Source organism: Petaurus breviceps, unplaced genomic scaffold, assembly GCF_028583685.1.
Source record: "Petaurus breviceps papuanus isolate PSGF00001 unplaced genomic scaffold, PetGlider_PUasm1.0 90919, whole genome shotgun sequence".
In the NCBI taxonomy this organism is placed as follows: Eukaryota; Metazoa; Chordata; class Mammalia; order Diprotodontia; family Petauridae; genus Petaurus; species Petaurus breviceps.
Window position 1 is genome coordinate 34,945,760 of NW_027187378.1, and position 23,613 is coordinate 34,969,372.

At 40.5% G+C, this 23,613-nt stretch overlaps 1 protein-coding gene across 11 annotated transcripts in view; it reads right to left on the bottom strand.

Moving 5' to 3' along the window:
• The window catches only part of CSGALNACT1 (chondroitin sulfate N-acetylgalactosaminyltransferase 1), a 405,491-nt gene that overhangs the window by 32,865 nt on the left and 349,013 nt on the right, over positions 1 to 23,613 (bottom strand). For all 11 annotated transcript variants that reach the window (XM_069075776.1, XM_069075774.1, XM_069075771.1 and 8 more), the window contains one exon: positions 14,432 to 14,533. In XM_069075776.1, the coding sequence (XP_068931877.1) occupies positions 14,432 to 14,533 (102 nt within the window). The remainder of the gene's footprint in view (positions 1 to 14,431; positions 14,534 to 23,613) is intronic.

A 23,613-nucleotide genomic window follows, 5' to 3' on the forward strand; every position in this document is an offset into this window, starting at 1 on the left:
CTCCGAGATCAAGTGTAAAATCCTTTCTTTGGCTTTTAAGCCCTCCACAATCTGTCCCCTTCCTATATTTCCAATCTTGTTTGAATGACTTCCTCAATTCTATGTTTGAGACACACTATACTATTTTTGCTGTTCCTTGAAAGCAACACTCTACCATCTGACTCTGCCATTTCATTGGTTGTCCCCTCACCTCCACCTGGTTTACCTCATGCCTTAGCCAGAATCTCACCTTCCATAAGAAGCCTTTTCCACTTTGCCCAACTCCCAACCCCACGCCCCCACTAGTGCCTTTTCTCAGAGAGAATCTCCCATTTAAACTGTATATGAATTGTATGTAAATAGTTGCTTTCGTGTTGTCTGCAATTCGAATTGAGATCCTTGAGATCAGGGACCATGCTTTTGCCTTTCTTTATAACCCTAGAACTTAGCACAGTAACTGGTACATGACAGATATTTAATAAATGCTTATTGATGATGATGATGATGATTAAAATGAATTGGTGCCTGAGGAGTTAGCAGTATACAGTTTATACCATCCTTGTTATCCTATTTGCTCTTAAAATTGTGCTGAGGATGCTTTCGGTGAGTCTACAAAGGATAAGGGAAACACCCTAATACATTCAACCACAAAAAGCAGGTATTTGGTCCACCTCGGGAATACTGTGTAAAACATTAGAAATAAAAGAAAAATAGCAAGATGATAACTTGTCCCAGGGTCATTTCTGTTTGAACCTCATCAAACAAGAGTCTGATGATGAGTAAAAATAATCATTAATAATTATTAACAGGAACCCTGCTTAATAACCCTAACTCTCATTTTATTAAGTAGGAAATTAAAATGATGTGGGAACAGGGTAAAGTACATGGCATTTCTGTCATTCTCTTTGCTATTGGAGCTGTGCCAAAGACACTTTCAGTGAAGCCATAGGTGATAAGCTTATATCCCAATACTCTTATTCAATTACCAAAAAAAGGATGCTTTTAGCCCACCTGCACACAAGTCCACAGAAAATAAATATAAAAGAATGATAGCAAGATAGTGGCATGTATTAGGAGCATTTCTATCTGCATCAAAATGGTGAGAAAAATGAGAATCACAATTGTATAGGAGTTCAAATTCAATTCAGCAAACATTTATTCAGTACCTGTTATATTCAGGACACTCGGCTTTGTATACGGAGGTAATACATGACCCTACTTTTAAAGAACATACAAATTAAAGTGGGCATGGGGATGGAGATAAGCTTTCTCTCCTTTTGGCTAAGATCGAGGATACTGCACATGGCCATAAATAATAATGATATGTGGCAGAATGAAAGAAATACAGAGAGAGGTCTGGATAAAGCGCTATGAAACAGTTGAAAAGGGAGATCAGTTTGAGTTGTAGAGGTCAAGGAAGACCTCATGAAGAAGAATGGCAGCTGACGTTATCTGGAATGTTGAAAGGGCATGGATTAGACAAGACAATCTCTGATGATTAGACAAGCCAACTATCAACTCACACCAGGACTTGTCAGGATACAAAAGATAGAGAAGATATCACCTGGTTTAAGGCTTGACGTTTTCTTCAAATTAAGGGAAATTATAATTTAAATTTACAATAATAATAATAATAATAATAATGTTAGTTAACATCTATATACCATGAACTGGGTGCCAGATAAGGTGCTAAACACTTTATAAACATTATCTCATTTGATCTTCACAACAACTCTGGGATGTAGGTGCTATTATTACTACCATTTTACAATTGTGGAAACTGAGGTAAATAGCAATTAAGCAACTTGCCTAGGATCACACAGCTAGCAGGTATCTGAGACTAGATTTCAACACAGGTCTCCTAACTCTAGACCCAGTCTGAGAACTTCAAAACTTTCCTTTTGAGATCACTACAGACATTGTGAGGTAGCAAAGGAAAAAAAAAATGTTTTAGGAATCACTGTTTGGGAGGGTATGTCCTATTTCCTGGTTCCACCTGTGATCCCAGGGTACAAACCATTAGGAATGAAAATCAGGTGCAGGGAAGTTAATTTGGGTTATTGCCTGTAATGATCCTAATTCTATATGCAGTAATTACCTCACACCATTAGGCACTTAATAAGTATTTTGGGCATGGGTGATGATAATGATTTTGATGATGAAGAGAAGGCCTAAAAAGATGTTCTTCCTGCCCATTATATCCCCCAAAAAGCAGGACGGGATCTACTGAAAATGTAACTACTGCATCCAGTAGCCAGATAAGTTTTAATTTGGTTTTAATAATAACTTACATTCATATCATTTTTTCATAGATTTCAGAGTTTTCACAACAACCCTTACAGGGATGGAGGTGGTTTAAGAATTATCACCCCCATTTTACAGATGAAGAAAATGAGGTTCAAAGTGGTAAATGGCAAGGTTATATGTGTAGGAAGTATTAGAACCAGAATTCAAATTGAGATGTTCTAACTTCAAGTCTTGTGGTGTTTCTCTTGCATTAAATAGTCTCTGAGTCAATGATTCAGACACAAAGGAATCTTAAACCTTTTCTCTAAAAACAGTCAAGCCTAGATAGCAGCAAGGCCTGTAACCTTGGGATATCCATGGTATTAAACAAGCTCTACTTTCCTTTACAAAGAGTTCTCCTCTATCTGAGTGGTCAGTGTGTCCTATGAGCTATCACTTGCCTGGGAAAAGATTAACTGTCTCATATTTGATGAGTCTTGTCTCAGATAAGATCCCCATCACACGTTGACTCTGTTGATTCCTTGGCTAAAGAGGGGTGAGGGGACCCCTTTGCAAATGTAATATTCCTGAAATAAACCTTTCTGCCAGTTTTGCTCTTGGATATACAGATGGGAACTTCCTGTAATACTTGTTAACCAAAGCACTTCAAAAGAGGCATAGGGTAATGATGAACAGTGTGGCCAGAAAATGCCAACAATGCAAACCTTGCTCCTACTGGGGCAGCATAATTCCTAAGCACCAATAGTAGTATCCTTTTTCTTGCATGTGCCTCATAGGTACATAGATCAGAGTCTAGCAAATGATGCTTTTTGAAGTCCAGGTATGGAAAAAGACAAATTATTAATGTAGAGAATGCAATTAGCTGATCAATAATCTCATAGACTCCATTTTTTTTGTTTGTTTCTTTTAATACCATCATCAAGGACAGCTAGGTGCTCGGTGGATAGAGTACCAGGCCTGTAGTAAGAATGACTCATCTTCCCAAGTTCAAATCTGGTCTCATACACTTAGTAGCTGTGTGACCCTGGGCAAGTCACTTAACCCTGTCTGCCTCAGTTTCCTCCTCTGTGAAATGAACTGGAGAAGGAAATGGCAAACCACTCCAATATCTTTGCCAAGAAAACCCTGAAAGGAGTCACAAAGAGTCAGACACACCTGAATAAAATTCTACCATCAATCTAAGAACAAATCCTCATTTGCAGCATGCTTTAGAAAAAATAGTACACCTACATCAGAGGTCTGGGTTCTACCTGGGATCCCCTGCATGAACTCTTAGAAAATCAGAATCAGGTGCAGTGAAGTTAATTTGATGTACTGTAATGATGTACTGAAACATAAAGTTCTCCTAAAGTAATTAGAGTAAACACCTGGGGAAGGAGAAAGTGAATGACCTAGCCTGCCAGCCACAAAAATGGATCTTCTGTGTATACTTAAAGCAAAAGCTTTTCATTTAGCTGGGATAGTTTGACTGCAAAAATATCCTGCAATTTAGTGCCCTCCAAATAATACTAATATCAGAAAGTTTGAGTTCAAAACTCACAATCAGCTAACATTTACATTTCTGTGTAGAGAAAAGTCATGATATATAGAACTGACAGTCTCTGCACTTTCCACAAAGGACTGGCAGCAGGAAGAGAAAGAAAAACATGAGAATAATAATACCTAACATTTAGATAGCACTTTTAAGATGTGCAAGGCACTTTATGAATTTTATTCCTCACAACAGCCCTAAGAGGTAGTTGTTAAGAGGTGGCCAGGTGGCTCAGTGAGTAAGAGCATTGGCCCCAGAGTTGGGATGACCTGGGATCGAATCCAGGCTCAGACACTTAGCACCACACCCAGAAATACCTGGCCATGTAACCTTGAGCAAGTTACTTAACCCCGATTGCTTTAAAAAAAAAAAAAAAGAGGTAGGTGCTGTTATTATCTCCTTTTTACAGATGAGGAAACTGAGGTGGACAGAAGTTTAGTAACTTGCCCAGGGTTACACAGCTAGGAAGTATCTGAGGCTAGATTTGAACTCAGGTCTTCCTGACTCCAGGTCCAGTGCTCTATCCATTTTCTACCTAACATAAGAGACAAAGAACATTAATAAGCAGGTTAACAAATAGTGTAACTAAAGAACTACTCACATCCATGGATAGAGCATTTACAAGCATTGGAATCACTGTCAACAAACATCTATTGGGCACCAACTGCTAGCAAATATATGCTTGGCCCAGGGTGTACACAGACACTGCCCCAAGCCACAATCTCTTTGTATTTGTATTTTATAAAACCCAAGTGTGGGGGGAGGCTAGATGGTACAGTGAACAGAGCATGGATCCTGGAGTCAGGAGGACCTGACCTCACTTAACACTTACTAGCCATGTGACCTTGGGCAAGTCACTTAACCCCAACTGCCCTGCCTTCCCCCCCAAAAAGCAAAAAAAAACAAAACCCAAACCAAGTGTGGCCCATAATTGGTGCTCTTTATCGGGGTTTTATTTTGTTTTTTTTTTCCCAAAAGATATTTGATAAACATTAAGTCCCTCTTATATATTTGCAGGGCACTTTAGGCATAGAGTAAGGATAGGTGGGGAGATAGAAAGCTTAGAACTCATTTAATTTTAACTGCTTATATCCAAGGGTAACCTATATTGGGAAAAATATAGCAGTTGAGGATCTATGGTAGAGGACAACTAGAAGAGGTTTTAGAGATCGTCTAGTCCAAAGGTCAAACATACACAAAAACTGAAACAACAGCACAAGGTAGTGTGTGTATATTTGTATAATACATGTGTGTATGTATGTGTAAATTGTGTGTGTGTGTATACACACATACATCCAACTCTTTGTGACCCATTTGAGTCCATTTGGGGTTTTCTGGGCAAAGTACTGGGGTGGTTTTGCCATTTCCTTCTCCGGCTCATTTTACAGATGAGGAAACTGAGGCAAATAGGGTAAAGAGACTTACCCAGAGTCACACAGCTAATAAGTGTTTGAGGCCAGATTTGAACTCAGGAAAAGGAGTAGCCTTCCTGACTTCAGGCCTGGCACTCTATCCACTGTGCCTCCTAGATGATATGATATGATATGATATGACATGACATGACATGACATTATATGATATGATGATATGATATCGCATAGCATAATATAATATAATACAATGTGATGTAATGCAATATATATGGCAGCAAATGATTGGTTCAGTCAGTGAGTATGATGGGCATACAAAGGTAGGACAGTTTGCTGGCAGCTGAGGTAGACAGGAAAGGTTCCCTTGAAGAGGGAGGACTTTAAAAATGAATAGCACTCAGCCAAGCAGAAGGAAGGGTGTTATTCTGGGACCTGGGGGTGAAAATAGGGATAACAACAACACATGAGCAGGACTTTCTTTAAATATTCTCCCCAAAGTGGGTATTCCAGGTAGGCTTTAGTCAAGGTTGCATATAAGGCATGAGTTGTTCAGCTTTTTTTTGTGCCATGGATGCCTATGGCAGTCTATTACAGCCTATCCACTCCTTCTCAGAGTAATGCTTTTAAATAATTGAAAGAAAAGCTAAGGGGTGGCCAGGTGGCTCAGCGAGTAAGAGCACTGGCTCCAGTGTCGGGATGACCTGGGGATCAAATCCGGGCTCAGATACTTAGCACCACACCCAGAAATAACTGGCCGTGTAACCTTGAGCAAGTTACTTAACCCCGATTGCTTAAAGAAAAGCTAAGTTTCAATTAAAGTTTAGTGAGAATAAAAAGATAATTTTTTTCTACCCAAATTCACAGACCCCCTGAAATCTATCCACAGACCCATGGGGTTAGGGAGAGGGGCTATGGATCCCAAACTTAGAATCCCTGATGTAGAGGATTAGGGAGATAACCCCCAGTCTAGAAGTCCTTTCTTCCTCCTCTATCCTAATTCACATTGTACATTCTTTGCAATTTGTTTGTATGTCTTATCTATCTTTGTATTCTCCTCAGTGGTTAGGGTACAACTTTGCACATGGTAAGCTCTCAGTAATTTTATTAAATTGCATTAAATGGAGATGAGGTTGGGCCTGACAGTTTCAAGGGGGAATTTGTAGCCAGATTACAGAGGATCTTGAATATGGACTAAGGAATTTAGACTTGAACCAGTAAACAGAGAGAAGCCACTGAATTTAAATTAAGCCAAATAAGCATTTGTTAAGGGCCTACTATGTGCACAGAATGATGCTCAGTGATGAGGATATGACAATACAAAAAACAAATCCTGCCTTTGTGGAGCTTATACTTTGCTGAGGGAATATATGTAAATAGATAAATGAATATGTAAATATATATATATAAATATATCCACATAAATATATGTATGCACAGATATATGTATGTATATGTGTACATATGAAATTTGAGGAAAGAAAGTACACTCATAGTTAAGGGAATCAGGAAAGGCTTCCTATAGGAGTTGGTACACGAGCTGAGTCCTGAAGGAACCTTGGGATTGTAAGGGATAGAAGAGAGGAAGAAATGCTTTCCAGGTATGGAGGAACATTCTGGGCAAAGGCAGGAAGTAGAATATCAAGTTTGGAAAACTGTGAGTCATTCAGTTTGGTTGAAATATAGAACACATGAGATAAATATGGAAAAGTATATAGGCCAGAATTATATTGGGAAGTGCTTTAAATGCCAAGCTGAAGAATTTGTATTTTATCCTGGAAGCAATAGGGGGCCACTGAAGGTCCTTGAGAGAGAGTGTGACATGGTCAGACCAATGCTTCTGGGAAGATTATTTTGGCAGCTGTGAGAAGGATCAATTGGGGAATGGTGATGTTGGGATAAAAAAAAGGAATTATATGCTAGATATATTGTGGAGGAAAAATCAATAGAAAATTAGGTATTGTGACATGATCCAAATGGAGTTTAAGGATAATTAAACTAGGAGATGGGAGGCAGGGCTTTGTAGTATGCCAGGACTAAGCTCCTTTTTATCAGGGAAAATATCAGAGGGGAATGAATCTGGAATATTTACGGAATAAAAGGAATATGTTATTTGTTGGTTTAGGGGAGAAATAATTTGGGTGTTAAATAATGGACAGCAATGCTTGGACTTTATCAAATGCTATAAAGTCAGTTATAACAGCTATTCGGTTGTCTTCAAGTTGATATACTTCCTATCCAGGAGCCAAGTCTTTATTTTTCATTTTAATGTCCGTACATGACAAAATAATTTAACTAAAGTGCTATTGGCCCATCAATGGCATAGCAGCACTAGTCACTGCTGCCCTAGAGTTGTGCACAGAATGGCGCTCAGTGTGTCTATGAGAAAGACAGCTCTGTCTACCTGAGGCAGCAACATTCAGCCGGCAGTGGGCACAGAAGCCGGAAGCAGAGAATTTCCTGGTCACTCACTGAGGCAATCATCAATCAACCGATCAAATAGCATTTTTAAAGTTACTACTATGTGCTAGCCACTCCCCTCAAAGATCTTGTATTCTATCAGTGGAGCCAACACATACAAATGTTATTGTTGTTATTGAGTTATTTCAGTTGTATCTGACTCTTTGTGACACCATTTGGGGTTTTCTTGGCAAAGATACTGGAGTGATTTGCCATTTCCTTCTCCAGCTCATTTTACAGATGAGGAAACAGAGGCAAACAGGGTTAGGTGACTTGCCCAGAGTCACACAGCTAGGAAGTGTCTGAGTTCAGATTTGAACTCAGGAAGAGGAGTGTTCCTGCCTTCAGACCTAACACTCTATCCACTATACTGCCCAACTACCCAACTGTAGAAATAGTATTAAAAAATATTTGCAAATTGCCTTACACTTCTGAATAACCTTATCATCAACACACCTCCCAATAGAGAGGAACACAGATTGAGAAAATAAATTTTTTGGACATAGCCAATACGAAAATTCGTTTTGCTTGACGGTACATATTTATCAGAGATTTTGTCTTTCTCGCCTCCTCAATTGAGGTTGTGGTTTGTCCTTTGTTCTCTCAAAGAGGACCGTGACATTAGGAAGATGATGCCATGACTTGCAAGTGAATTGGCTTTAAGTGAAGGAAGGCTGGGTAAAGTCACCAGGCTCACTTTCTCCTCTGGAGCCATCTGGGTCCAGTGGCCAGATAAACATCAGGATGACTGGAGATGGACCAGGGTACAGTGGAAGACCTTGGCCTTCTCAATTAGGGGAGGGGAGAAGGGGAGAGAAGGTGTATTGTTGATTTTTTTTTTCAGAAGAAAATAAGGCTGTATTTTTCTCACCCAAGCTCATGGACTCCCTGAAATGTATCCACAGTCCTACACAGAAGAACTACTGCTCTGCGGCTCCATAGCTAGTTTTGAAGAATTGCCAAAAGGTAAGGGGATGTAGGAGGGAGAGGAGGTAGATATTCATTAAAATAAAATAAAGAAGACTAACATCTCATATTTCTTTTCTTTCTTTCTTTCTTTCTTTTTTTTGGGAGAGGGGAAGACAGGACAACTGGGGTTAAGTAACTTGCCCAAGATCACATGGGCAGTAAATATTAAGTGTCTGAAGCCAAATTTGAACTCAGGTCCTCCTGACTCCAGGGCCAGTGCTCTACTCACTGCGCCACCTAGCCACCCCATATTTCAATATCATTTTACTATTTACAAAGCACTTTCCTGAACATGCTCATTCTGCTCCCCTGACCCTCTTTGGAGAGGTTCTGTGGAATTATGTAGGAGATCTGGGAGAGAAGATTTGGGAAAGATTAATAAAGAAGGGCAGGTTGGTAGTCACTCCTCTCACTGCGAATCTGACCCAGTGGCTAGGGAAGTCGCTCGCCTCCCATCTATCCTCTTTATTTCTAAGAAGTGAAGAAACGTGGGCTGCACTGAATTCAGAGTACACTGTGTTAAAGGGCAATTTAATTTATATTTCTTACAGTGTCTGTGAGGTGACAGGGGCCTTAGAGGTCACCTAGTCCTACACCTAGCCTGGCTGAGGACTCAATGCCCTCCAGGATGGTCCGACAGGTGGTTGGTTATTCAGCTCCTTCTGGAATTGTCCAATGAACTCCCTACCATTGCTAGATAACTCGTTACTGAGAAGTTCTTTCCTTGATTCAGAAGCTAAAAATCTTATTCTCAGTGGGTTCCATCCATTGCTCCTGCTTCTACCCCCTGGAGTAAAGCAGAACACCTCAGATCCCATTTCGATTCTATCACTCTAAAACCTGGGAGATGTCATGTCCCTGAGATTCTCCGGAACCTCCTCTCCAGGCTTAAACCTCAGTTCCTTCAGCTGCTCCTTGTATGGTGTGGTTTCAGGCTCTTCCTGACAATCCTGGTTGCTTTTCTCTGGATAATAATGACTATGCTAATAATACTAGCATTTATATATTGCTTTAAAGTTAGCAAAGTGCTTTGCAAATACCATCTCCTTTTATCCTCAAACAATGCTGGGCCACAGGTGCTGTTATCTTCCCTATCTTACAAATGAGGAAATCAAGGCAGGCTGAAGGTGACTTGCCCAGGGTCACACAGGTAGGATTGGAATTCAGATGTTCCTGACTCCAGAACTGGCACTCTCCAGCTTGTCAGCTAGAATTTTACATCATTCAAGTTGAACTTCCTCAAAGAGAAAGAAGGTCACGTTTAGCTTTAAATGGGATTTAACATTTTATGGCACTTTAAAGTTTATAAAGCATTTTGAAAGAGTATTTCATCTGATCCTAAAAACAAAAACCACCTTGTAAGGTGAAGATAATAGCATCTCATTTTACAACTGAGGAAACTAAGCATTCGGAAGTTAAGTGACTTGTCCAGAGTCACACAGCATATAAGCATCTGAGGCAGGAGACAAATACAGGTCTCCCTGACTACAAAAACAACTCTCTATCTACCCTGCTGCCTCTGGATTAATATATCTATCTTCAGTATTTATACCTATGGGCTTTTGTGGACTTGAGATTGCAAGTACTTAACTTGCTAGAACACATGTTAAGACTCCAGATAGTGCAGTAGAATAAGCCTTGAACTTAGAAGACCTAGGTTTCATTGACTTATTAGCTGTGTGACCATGGACAAGTCATTCTACTTCTCTGGGCCTCAGTTTGTTCATCTGTAAATGGACAGATTAATACTTTAGCTATTTGCCTTACAGGAAGTATTAATAGGAAAGTACTTTATAAAGCTCAAAGCACTATAGAAATGTGAGTTGGAATTTCATCAAACAAGCTCATATTCAGAATTAGTGACGGAGCTTGGAACCTTACCTAGTTAAGGAAGAAAGAAAGAAAGAAAGGGAGGAGGGAAAAGGAAAGGGGAAACAGAAAGAAAGGAAGAAAAAAGAAAGAGACAGAAAAAGACAAAAAGGGATAGGAAAAAAGTAAAAGGTCAGAAAGACAGAAGGAAGGAAAGGAATAAGAAGAAAGGAGAGAGAAAAAAGGAAGAGAAAGGAAGGAAGGAAGGAAGAGAGAGAGAGAGAGAGAGAGAGAGAGAGAGAGAGAGAGAGAGAGAGAGAGAGAGAGAGAAGAAGGAAGGAAGGAAGAGGAAGGTCAGGGGCGGCTAGGTGGCACCGTGAATAGAGCACCGGCCCTGGAGTCAGGAGGACCTGAGTTCAAATCCGGCCTCAGACACTTAACACAAAAACTAGCCATGTGATCTTGGGCAAGTCACTTAACCCCAATTTCCCTCCAAAAAAAAAAAAAGCAAAAAGAAAGAGGAAGGGAAGGAGGAAGGAAGGAAGGAAGGAAGGAAGGAAGGAAGGAAGGAAGGAAGGAAGGAAGGAAGGAAGGAAGGAAGGAAGGAAGGAAGGAAGGAAGGAAGGAAGGAAGGAGAAGGAAGGAAGGAAGGAAGGAAGGAAGGAAGGAAGGAAGGAAGGAAGGAAGGAAGGAAAGAAGGAAGAAAAGAAGGAAAAGAGAGAGGTAAGGAGCCCTGCCCTCAAGGAGCATGCATTCAAATGGGGGTGGAGGGTAATATACACACACGCATACACATACACACAAATACACACATAAGTGTATATGTATGTATATGGGAGATATAACCAGTAAGAACAGAAAAGTCAGATGGAATGATGACTGGAGTCATGGTGCAAATGAGTGAATTGGTCAATTAGGTTGGCCTAATTGACATGTCCTTTGCAAGAATGACAGTGTTAATTAGATTACTGTCCTCAGAGCTAAGATCTGAAAATTGGGGGAGGGGAGAGGAAGAGGCAGAGAGTATACCCAAGGTGGCAAATGGCATATGATTTTGACCGAACTACCTTTATGGAGAACTCATACCACTAGGGGAGAAAGTTGTTGAATCCTCCTGTGAAATGAAAGCAGTGATTTCTTCTTCATTTTCCCCCTGCTGACTTATGTGGCCTTCCCCACCCACAACAAATCCTATGCTCTAGGTTGGCCCTTGGTAGTACTTCCATGCTGTAGACAGAGGTAAGATAAAACGAAGACAATCTGACTAATGAAAAAGAAATGAAGTCATGGGCAAAGTGCATGATTTAAATAAATATATCTGCTGTATGTGTTTATTTGCAATTAGCCCATAGAACATTATATTATAATGTCTTTCCTACTAGGTTGGACAAAAGGCCATCCCAAACATTTCAGATCACTAGAAACCATTTATGATCATAAGATTTTAAGAGCTGGAGGAGATTTTTTCAGTCACCTAGCCTAACATTAACATTAAACAGATGAAGAAACTGGAGTTCAGAGAAGGTAAAAATGTATATCAGTGCCCATAATAACCAAGGGAAATAAAGGCAGTATATTGCATGACTGAGACCTTCTAGCTCCCAATCTAACAATCCCCACATTAGGTTGTTTCCTTCAAATGCAGTGCTCTCCACTCTCAGAGTGCCCATCTTGTTTTTCTAAGAAAAAAGGTGGCCACCAACCAATACATTGTGCTACAAAATGCTTCTGAAAGCACCATCAGGGAGGAAGGACAGCCAGCAGATTCACAGAGAGAGCAAAGAAAGGAAGTAAATGGAGAGACCAATGGTGACCAGCCTAACAATTCGGAGAGCAGGGAAAAATCAATGAAGCACACACAGACCATTTATGCTTCATCGATTTTTGCTACTCATTGTTCCTCCTCGGTGGCTATAGTTGTATCCACATTCTTCTTTCTGCTATTAGGCAGGTCTGAGGATCAGTACAGCAAGTATCTATGAGGACGCATCCTTCACAAGCCTTAGGGCCTGCTCAAGGTTTGTCTGCTAGTTCTGTTGCAATTTGTTCTTGTCTAGAAACAAGCCTGATAAACAGTGATACCTACAGAATTCCCTTTAGAAAGAGGTTTTTAATGGACTGGAGAAAAGCACTCAACTGGGAGTCAGAAGACCCGATTTTGAGCGATGTCGTAAGCAATGTGATACGGTGGTCAAAAGAGCTAATGGAATGTTGGGCTGCATCGAGAGAGGTCCAGATTAAGGAGATGAGGTACTCGTCAAACCTCATCTGGAGGACTGTGTTTAGTTCTGGGCTCCACAGTTTGAGAGAAAAGTGACCAAGATAGAGCCTCAATCTACTGTTACGGGATGTGATATGAATGATGATCCAGAAAAGAGATGGAGAAATAAAGGTGGGACAGGTATGAGGAGAACACAAAGGAGGTATCTAAGAGAACAAAGCTGTCAACAACAGAAGTCTAGAAAGATGGCGACTGAGAAAAAGGTCATTAGATCTGACAAGAGAACACTGACGGCTGAAGAGAGCTATTTGAGTAATAGTGTTGGGCACCAGACTGCAAAGAACAGCATGACTTTACCAACTTTTTTGCTAAAAATCTAGAAGACTATAACCACAGCATACCCTTGATCTACCGGAGGCAGCTAGATGGTACAGCGGACTAGCCCTGGAGTCAGGGACCTAAGTTCAAATCTAGCTTCAGATGTTTATTAGTTGTGTGACCCCATACAAGTTCCTTAACCTCCATCTGCCTTAGTTTCCTCAACTATAAAATGGGAATAATTTCCATGCCTATCTCCCAGGATTGTTGTAAGGATCAAATGAAATAATATTTGTGAAGTACCTGGTACACAGTAGGTGCTTAATAAATGCCTCTTTCCTTCCAGGACCAATACTACTTAGTATACTCACCATACCTCAGTGGTTTAAAATTCCTTAAAGGAACAGAAAGAGCTCTGACTGTGGATTTGGAGGACCTGCGTTCAAATCCTGCTTTGGTGTCTTAGTTTATTACCTGTATGACACTAAGTAGGTCACGCAGTGTTTATCTATATGAGATATCTATATATCTAAATGAGAGGGCTAGACTGTCTGGTCTCTGCAGTTCCTTCCAGTTCCAGATCTATGATCCCAATACAGCTAAAACTCATGAACTATTGTTATTTATTACATAAAATACCAGGTAGCTCGGTGGTGCAGTGGATAGAGTGCCTGGGCCTGGAGTCAGGAAGACCTGAGTTCAAATACAGCCTCAAACACTTCCTAGCTCTGTGACCCTGGACAAGTCACTTAACTCTGCCTCATTTTCCTCCTCATTAAAATGAACTAGGGAAGGAAATGTCAAACTACTGCAGTATCTTTGCCAAGAAAACCCCAAAAGGCGTCATAAAGAGTTGGACACAAATGAACAACAACAACATAACACATCCCTTCATGCAAGTTCCTTTTTCTGATGGCTGATCTGTCGGCTACTACATAAAACCATGACAGTCCATGACAAGCCCTTGTTTAAAAGCTTTTCATCCTGCTCAGTAGATTTCAGTTGGGATCCTCAGCTGACCCCCTTTGGTTTCTCTTTTGTCTCTCGAAATGCATAATGAGTGAATGTCAAGGGATTGCATCCCTTTGCTAAGAGGAGAGAGATCTGACTGGGCGCATCCCTCTTTACTTCCCTAGCTGTGACTGAGACAGAACTAATTACAGAGCTATGTTCTTTCTAATTCCCACTCTGCACATGCAAACCTCTAAAATCTTTAGTGCTAAAAAGAATGATTATATTCAGTCATGCAGAAGCCCAAAGAAACCTAAGCTTCCCAACCCAGCTGCTCCAGGGAGTTGATCACATCTGTCAAATGTGTCAACTCAACACAATTAGGACTGGTGTCAGGCAGGGTGATCTCCGGGGGAAGAATGAGATAGAATCTTCCCTCCTCTTCCCTCCCTCCTCCCCTCAAGCTGCCAACCAGACTAAATCACACCCTTTCCCACACAGGGAAGGAAAGTCAAATCACAATGTAGCTTCTCCCCCCAGCCTGTAGTTTGGAGAGTGTGGTTCTCATGCAATACTCACTTGGAAGTGTTCTCCAATATTCCTTTGACTTCACTCATTTGTTCCTTCCCAAAGTAAACCACAGTGAGGTGGACTCTCCCATCTTGTTGGATGCACATCTCCCTGGAAGATCAAACACAAGTCAGCCCCACAGAAGATTGGAGTCCTCTTCCCAGAGCAGTCAGTCTGTCAATATACAATTATTAAGCTCCTACTGTGTTCTGGACACTATGCTAAGTGCTGGGAAAACAAAGAAATGCAAAAAGACAATCCCTGCCATCAGGAAGTTCACCATCTAATGGGGATGACAACACCCAAATAAATATATACAGAGAGACCATCTGCAGGACACATAGGAAATAGTCAACTGAAGGAAGGTACTAGAATTAAGGGAATTGGGAAAGGCTTCCTGAAGAAGTGGGACTTTAGCTGGGGCTTAGAGGAAGCCAGGACTCAGCAGGGGGCCATGCCAAGCATTTGTTTTCCTGAAGAGCCAAAGGGCCTTGGAATTACAATATGTACCCCAGAGGAAGCAAATGGGGGCTCAGATGTAGCAAGCTATATGTCATACCACCACTAATGTCAGAGTAGAGCCTTATAAATTTGGGTAATATAAAAAATAAACATGTATGGGGCCTTGTCTCAGAATCCCCAGAACCTTCAATTCTTTTTTTTTAACTTTAATTCGCTGAATTGATTAATTAATTGATTTTATGTAATATTTTATTTTCCCCCAATTACATGTTAAAACAATTTTTAAAACATTTTTTTAAAGCTTTGAGTTCCAAATTCTATCCCTCCCTCCCTGAGATGGTAAGCAATCCAATATAGTTGAAATAAGTTCAATCATGTAAAACATCTCCATATTGGTCACGTGTACAAGACAGAAAGAAGAAAGAAAGACAGTTCTTTCTCTGGAAGTGAATAGCATGCTTAATTATGAGTCCTTTGGGATTGTTTTTCTGAGAACAGCTAAGTCACTCAGTTCTTCACCATATAACATTGCTGTTACTGAGTACAATGTTCTCCTGGTTCTGCTCACTTCACATTGCATCAATTAATGTTAAGTCTTTCCAGGTTTTTCTGAAATCATCCTGCTTGCCATTTCTTATAGCACAATAATATTCCATCATAACCATATATCACAGCTTGTTTAGCCATTCCTCAATTGATGGGCATCCCCTCAATTTTCAATTCTTAGCCACCACAAAAAGAGCTATCAATATTTTTGTCTTCCAATTCTTTACATAGAGAGGCAACAGGATGTAATGAAAGGTGCCTAGATGCTTTTAACTCTACCCCACCCAAAGTCCTTCGCATATAGAGATTTACAGACCTCAGAGTGGTATAAAATGTCAGCTATTTCACATCTATTATCTCATTGGATTGTCTCCTCAAGTCATTTAAAATAATTTTGCATTAATTTATTTTACTTTTTTTATATTCACTATCTCTTTTAAACTCCTCTATGACCAATTTATAGATGCTTTACGCATTATTCCTACTTAAAAGATGGGGAAAATGAGACTGAGGGAATTTAAGTAAATTGACCAAGATCACTCAGCTGAGAAGTATGGGGTGGGGGGGAAAGATTAAAATCTGGATCTTCTAGGTTCCAAATTCAATGCTACCTCTCCTCATTTTTTTTCACAACTCTATGAAAGAGGGAAGTTTTAACCTTCATTTTTTAGAGTAGGAAACTGAGGGACAGAGATTATGCCCCTTCCCTGAGTTAGTGTAGGAGCCAAACTAGATACCCTTTATGTGCAAAACACGGCAGCTGGGAAGACTGGTCCGGTAACTTCAACGACTTGTTCCTCAGCACTCCAGGTTGAAGTGTTTGCTTTTATTTTCATCAATCCAGACTCCTGACATTCCAGGGACAGTCTGGTGCCAGTGACCTAAGAATACTGTCCCAGAGAGGAATAATAACTGTTCTGTTGCATCCTTATCCCAGCAGAGTCTGACCCAGGTGCAATCATAAAGGTTAAGTTTGTCCCATTTAGTGCCTCATCCAGCACCTCTGCCAGAGACTCTCTTGCCCTACAGAACTCCTGCCACAAAGAACACCCTGGGCACCTCCTTCTTCCTTCCCTTCAGTGTCCTTAAGCTTTCAATTTTTATGGCCATCCTCCAACTCAATCAAACTTTGTTTTCACATCACTTTATTCCCTGGCAATGCTGCTCACTGGTAGACTGTAGCTGCTAAATTGGACAAAAGAATCTCTTCCAGTCTTGCATAATATCAGACACCTGCCAGGTAATGTATCTCTGTTTGAGCAGAATCCTTCTGGAGACACCTTCATCCCAAAGGAATGATTATTGGTAGGAAACACTGTGTTATTATTCATTATCATTATTCCAGCCAGCAAACACTCGATGGTAGTGAGAGGAGAAGTATCATGAAAGTGAGGTCTAAGCAAGGTCACTGAAGGATTTGGTGGGATATGGAAAGGTGGAAAGGAGGGGACTGAGGTAAAACCATGTGCCAAGACACATGGATCAGAACGCAGAAGTAATTTTCAGAGGATGGCACATAGAACAGTCTAGAAGGAACCCAGGGATAATGATAGTGTCTTTAAAAAGTAGAATGGGGACAGTGGAGGGAATTATTCTCCTGAAAAGGCCCTTCAAAACTTGAGAGTTCATAGCTACAGATGCTGCTGCCTAAATCTTTACCTACTGACAATACAATTTCCTTTAGATAAAAGGGCGCTTTGATGAACTTGCCAGGTAATGTTTTAACTTCCTTTGTTGGGACAGAAAAGAACACACATACAAAGAGAAGTATAGGGGGAATTGGGCTTTTAAATTACATCTGCCAGCAGGAAAAAAATCCATCCCCAGTTCCAGGGGAGGGTCCCCTGCTGTGACTAAATAATAGGAATCTCACTTTTTTGGCAATGTCTCTGCTATGTTTCATGCTGACTTTTTAATCTTTTCAAAGCATTTCCCAATTTCAGGAAATAAGCTACTGAGACTTTTCCATCTCTTTACTGTTCCCTGTCAGGATGTGGGTTCCCCAAAAGATACTTCTGAAGTAGGAATAACTATAAGGTTCACTTATAGGAGGAATTCTGGGTAAACCATGACTATGGTTAGTTAGAGATGTGATACCTAAAATTAAACATCATTAGAAATGTTGTTATAAGGGATGGGAGGACTCTCTCAAAGAACAAGGGTAAATCTTGGCGATATGAAAGCAAAGATATCAATGTCTTCAAAAGACATCAGGAAAGCTTCCTACCTGTTGCTCTCACTGGTCTTCATTTTACTTTGAAAGGTAGGGGGATAGTGCCAGTAAAACTAAGGAGGGGAATTGAGGGCTTCTTGTAATCACAAAAAGTACCATCTGTCCCCAAACCATTAACTACTCTTCTCAGAGATCAGTAGCTTGGCTTCCTCTAGACATGTACCTAGTACCACTTCTGCACAATAATCATACACCACTCACTTAACTCTAGCATCACCGTGACACAATGTTAGAGCTAGAAGGGACCTCAGGGTGCATCCAGTTCAACCTGTAACTGAACAGGAATCCCCACAGTAACGTCCCCAACAAGCAGCTACCCTGCCTCTGCTTGGAGATCTCCAGTGAAAGAGAAATCATCACTTCCCTGGGAAGCTCTTTAAAAAAAAAAAACTCTCCTTTATTATTCTCTATCTCTGCCCATAATTTCATTGGAGGCAAAGAATTCCTTGTTGAAAAAACTCTTTCCACAAATGTGGGTGTTCCAATGTTCTGAAGCTCACAGTCTTCAGGATTTGCCTGGGGACACGGAGAGTTCATGGGATTTGCCCAGGATCATGGAGCCAGTTTCTGTCGGAGGTGAGATTTGAACCAGGGCATTTCTGACTCAGAAATAGGCTCTCTGCCCACTATAGGAAGGTCCTCCCCCAACACACACACTTCTGAGTTGAAAATTCTCCCTGTATTTTGTACTTGCTGGCTTTCATTTTGTCCTCGGAAGTCAAGCAAATCATGCATAATCCAGGTGACAATAATGATTTGAAGACAGCAACCAGGCCTTCCTTAATTCTTTTCATCTTCTAGCTAAATATGCCCAATTCCTTCAACCAGTCTTCATGTAATATTCTTCCAAGTCCCCCCATCATCCTGGTCACAGACTCCATATGTGCTCCAGGCGTCAATATCCTTCCCTAAAATATGGCATCCAGACGCCATGTAGTCTGTGCAAGGGAGAGGAGAGCAGAGCCATCACCATACCATTCTATGCATTACATTTCTATTAATTGGGAAGGAAAGGGATACTATCTGCCAGGCATTGTGCTAAGCGCTTCCCAAATGGTATGTCATTTTATCCTCACAATAACCCTCCAAGCTAAGTGCTATTATTACACCCACTTTACATTTAAGGAAACTGAGGCAAACAGAGGTTAAGTGACTTGTCCAGGGTCACAAAGTTAGTGAGTCTAAAGTTTTGAGGCCACATTGGAACTCAGGTCTTCTCTCTCTCCACTGCACCACCTAGTGGCCAATCATATTATCATCTCAAAGTCATCTGTGCTACTACAGCAAGTCTGTCTCGTCCTCCTCTCCCTTCCCCCCCCCCCATCTTTCCACCTCCTCATCTGGGAACACTAATCAAATTAACACTATTATCTACCAGGAACTTCCTTCCCTAGCTAGCACTTCTGTATGTGCTGCCTCTCCTACAAGAATGGAAACCCCTTGAGGTCAGGGACTGTCTGGCCATTTTTGTCATCATATTCCCAGAACTTACCAGATTGTGTGAAGTTTAGTAAGTACTTAATCAATGCCTTTTCCTTCATCTTCTCATATTTTTCATGTAATTCTAAACTCCAGTTTCCTAAATGCCTTTTTAGGAAGTTTTTCACATCTACATTTGTGCTTCTCATCTGCTAGAAAAACTTTACTTAGTCTTTTTTCCATCATGACCCCTAAAGAATAGGATATCTGGGTAACAAAACTACTTTGGCTTTTGGAACATTTTTTTTCCTCTGGAAAATGATATTTTCCCTCCCCTCAGTTCAGGGCACAGAGATAATTAAAATGTGTATCTGGTTAGAAAACAAGCGAACACATTTCTATTTTTCTTCCTAAGAGTCTAAAAGCATTTCATGGTAACTGAATTATTATTATTATTATTATTAATCCATAGCAGTCTTCACATCCTTACTGCCCTCCACTCCCACCTAAGAGTTAAGTTACCATCACAGGATCATTGAACATTGGATCTGGAAATGAGCTTAGAATCATCTCCAACAAAATAACCCCCAAATGTTACAAAGGAGGAAACTGAGGCCCAGAGAAAGGAAAAGTCCTCTAGAAGGTCACATATGATGGCAGACTAGACTAGAACCCAGGCTTCCCAAATCTACTTAATCCAACTAGAACAGGTAAAGGAAAAATCAGGCAGAAGTTAGGACTCCCTGGAAAAGATGAAAGGCATCATGACAACGAATTTTCTTCTGAGGCTAAAGATTTAAGTCTATAAGAGACCAGTGACCTAGAAGGCACTCTGAGAAATAAACATTATAACAGTTTGAAGTCGCTTTTACTCTATCATCATCGAATGATAGGAAACAATAGGAAGTAAGCAGAATGTCCAACGTTTGACATAACGCTATTCTTACACTGCCTAGTTTCAAAATGAACAAACAGATCCAAGAAAACCAGTTTAAGTTCCTAAGTCATCTGGGCATGAAATCCAAGTTTCTCAAAGCCCAGTCTAGTCTTCTTCCTATTCCCTAAGGCATTCATCTTGGCAGGATGGAAAGTCAATGTAATCATGCAATTTAAATAGCTATCAAGTCTCTTATCTTCTGAGACAGCATTTATGGCATTAGCATCACTCTACTCCAGATAGAATATTTGAGAGCAGTCTTCCTAAAACTAATTTCCATTTTAAAAAATGCATCTGCTGGATGCAGGGAAGTGGAAACAAAGTACCTGCTGGGGGACAGCTAAACAAAATACTGGAATAGATCACGAATCAGAAATATAATTGAATATTATCATGTGTTAATAAAAGACAACTATGAAGAACTCACAGAAATATGTTATGACTTATATAAACCTCTGCTGAGTGTAGCAAGCAGAACCAAGAAAACAATAAACACATTAACTACAACATTGTCAATGGAAAGAACAAAAAAAATCAAGAACTGGGCCCCGTGTAATTATAATTACCAATTACCTTCTTTGTAGATGTGGTGACTACTTATGGGTGTGGAAAACTTCATACATCATCAGAGATGCTCAGTGTGTAGGCTGGTTAAATTGAATTCCTTAGGCTGTTGTATTTTTGTCTTCTTAGCCCTAGCACCTAGCACAGTGCCAGACATATAGTAGGTGCTTAATAATTGATGATTAATAGATTGGAAGGATAGCTTGCTAGGTTGAAGTTTATATTCAGAAATGTAGGTAGTGAGAAACAAGAGGTACCAATAAAAAAGACACAAAAGTTTTTTAAAGTTACCTATTCAACCAGAAGGCTGAAAAGTAGGCTAGGGAATGGCTTAAGAACTTTCAGGGTTTTGTTTTGTTTTGTTTAGTGAGTCAAACAATATTCAAATGAAAGTTTTCTCTTTGTTTGGTACAAAGATATGATGCACGCTCCCAGGTGGAATGGTAGAGGAGTCTGGAGGGGAAATTAGAGAAGCAGAATAATCATGAGGGGCTGGGGAAAAGAATATTTACATGATGGTGTCTGCTTACCTCCAACTAGAAGGTGTAAAAGAAAAATCAGGCACAGCTAGAATGCCCTGGGAAAGATGAAAGATATCATGACAAAGAACTTCCCTCTGAGACTAAAGATTCCACTTAAGTCCCTAAGAGACCAGTGATTCTGGAACTCAGAAAAATACATATTTTAGCATTCTGAAATTCTTTTCTTCTATCACCACCTAATGATATGATGCAAAAGGAAGTAAGTTACTGGTCTAGGGACCAGGGAAGAGGAGGATGGCAGATCTCCTGAGACTGGGAATTCTGAGTTATAGTAACTGTATCATTTGAGTGTCTTCACTAAGGAATATGGTGAGCTCCTGAGGGATGGGATTCATTGAGTTGCCTAAGGAGAGGTGAACCCTGTCCTCCCTCCCCAGGCCTCAGCTGGAAAAGAAACATGGCAAAGCTGTGCTGATCAGTAGTGAGAGAGGACCCTTAATTCCAGAAAGGGCAAGAAAGGAATATGTTAACTCTGAGACTGATTGAACACTAATGCTTTTACATTTTCTTCACAAGACTGTTTTGCATCATTCTAATTATTGTTGCTTTTCTCCAACCTCACTTTGGATTTCTTCCTCTCATTGTCCATGTCCATCTCATCCTTATTTAGAAAAGAAGCCTAAAACCTGTCTCCAAGCAGGTAACACACGGAAAACAACCAAAAAGGAGACTGAGATTGACTTCAGGAGTGAAATATCTAGAGGAACAATTGAAGAAAGAGCAGAAAAATAACCCAGGTAGCACAGTTAGAATGGGTTTTGGATCAATGTGCTACTGACAAGAGAGAAAATAAACACCTCACCTAAGAGGAAAGGGCTCTTGGAGGGGAGGAGAAACCAAGAAGCAGGAAATCACAGGAAATCAAAACCTATCACAGGTTGCTAAGGGGAAAACCCTCAAGATGGTGTCTCCTTGGCTGCAAAATTTACTTGTTCAGTGACTGGAAACTGAAAAGTGGAACATTGTAAATGGCAAAGGAAGTGTCCAAAGAAAATAAAGGGAAAAGGAAATCAACCCACTGGAGTAACTGACAAGGGCTAGGGAGTTTTGTATTCTGGGGAAGTGGTCCCATTGACTGTATAAGAATGAAAACAGAAGGAGAAAACTGTTCTAGAGACAGATGCCATCATTTACCATCTACACCATGCATTTGGCATTTTGTACACACTTCCTGGCATGATTGATTATCTCTCTATGTGTCTACCTCCTCTTTTTCCACTCTGATTAGCAGCAAATTTAGGAAATCTTGTCTTGAACTCAAGAAATGTTCCAGTACAAACACTACTATCCTTATCCTGGTCAAACCACATCTAGACATCACATTCAGTTCTGGTCATCACATTTCTGGATGAAATGTGGACTGGCATTAATAAGTTGGGCTGTGCCCCAAAAGAGGTAATCAGGATGGTAAAGGGGCTTGACTCCATGCCATGGGAGGTTATAGTCAAAGGGAGTGGGGATGTTTAGCCTAGAGAAGGGAAGACCTGAGCAGGGAGAATTTTCCCAAGTAATGGAAGGGAAATCACCTGGAAGAAGAATTCGATTTGTCTGGTGTAGCTCCCAGAACTAGGAGCAGTGGCGAGAATGTAGAAAGAAGCTGCTCTAGGCTTGATGTAATGAAAAAACCTTGTCATGATGATAGGTATCCAAGATAGTCATGAGCTGCCTTGAAGGGTCTGATTAACCACAGCTGCTCACATGGTAACTTGACTCTAACATAGCGATGTCATTTTAGTCCTCTTCAAGAATGAAGGGCGACAACCAGGCAGGGCTGCCCTCTAACAGGTATGATCCTGAACAAGATTCCTCAGGAACTATTTGGACTAGACAGTCCTCGAGGTCCCTTCCCACTCTCAGATTCAGAGATTGATTAAAACACAAATGCTTCAAAATTTTCTAAGACCTGCTTTACATCTCTTTAATCACTGTGGCTTTTCTCCAGCAGATGTGTTCCTCTACATTCTCTCAGTGGAAACCAAAACTAGGTCTGAAGCTTTAAGTGTCTGAGTACTTCCTTTGATCCTCATGACAACCCTGTGAGGTGTTAATAGCTATTATCCCCCTTTTACAGAAAGGTTAAGTAACTTGCCCATGGGCAAACAGGTAATGGGCATTATAGGTGGGATTCAAACACAGGTCTCTCCTGACTCTTAAATCCAGCAATTGTCCCACTGTATCATACTGCATTTATAGGTGTAGTCCCCCCCCACACACACACACACTATGTGGTCACAGAATAAAGCTAAAAGCAATTGGCTCGCACAGAAACCAGACTCATGATCCCAGCCATGATTTGACTGAGCTGATGGATATCAATAAACTAAAAAGGGTTCTTTTTTGGAGGTACCATGTTTTAATGAGCTATATGCTAATTTATCTTTTTTTAATCTGGTATAATGTCTCTACTTAAATTCTGACTGCTTTTCTTAAGAGCTGAAATGATGATTCTCACAGAATTCTGCAAAAAAGTAAGTACTGAGATTAACCT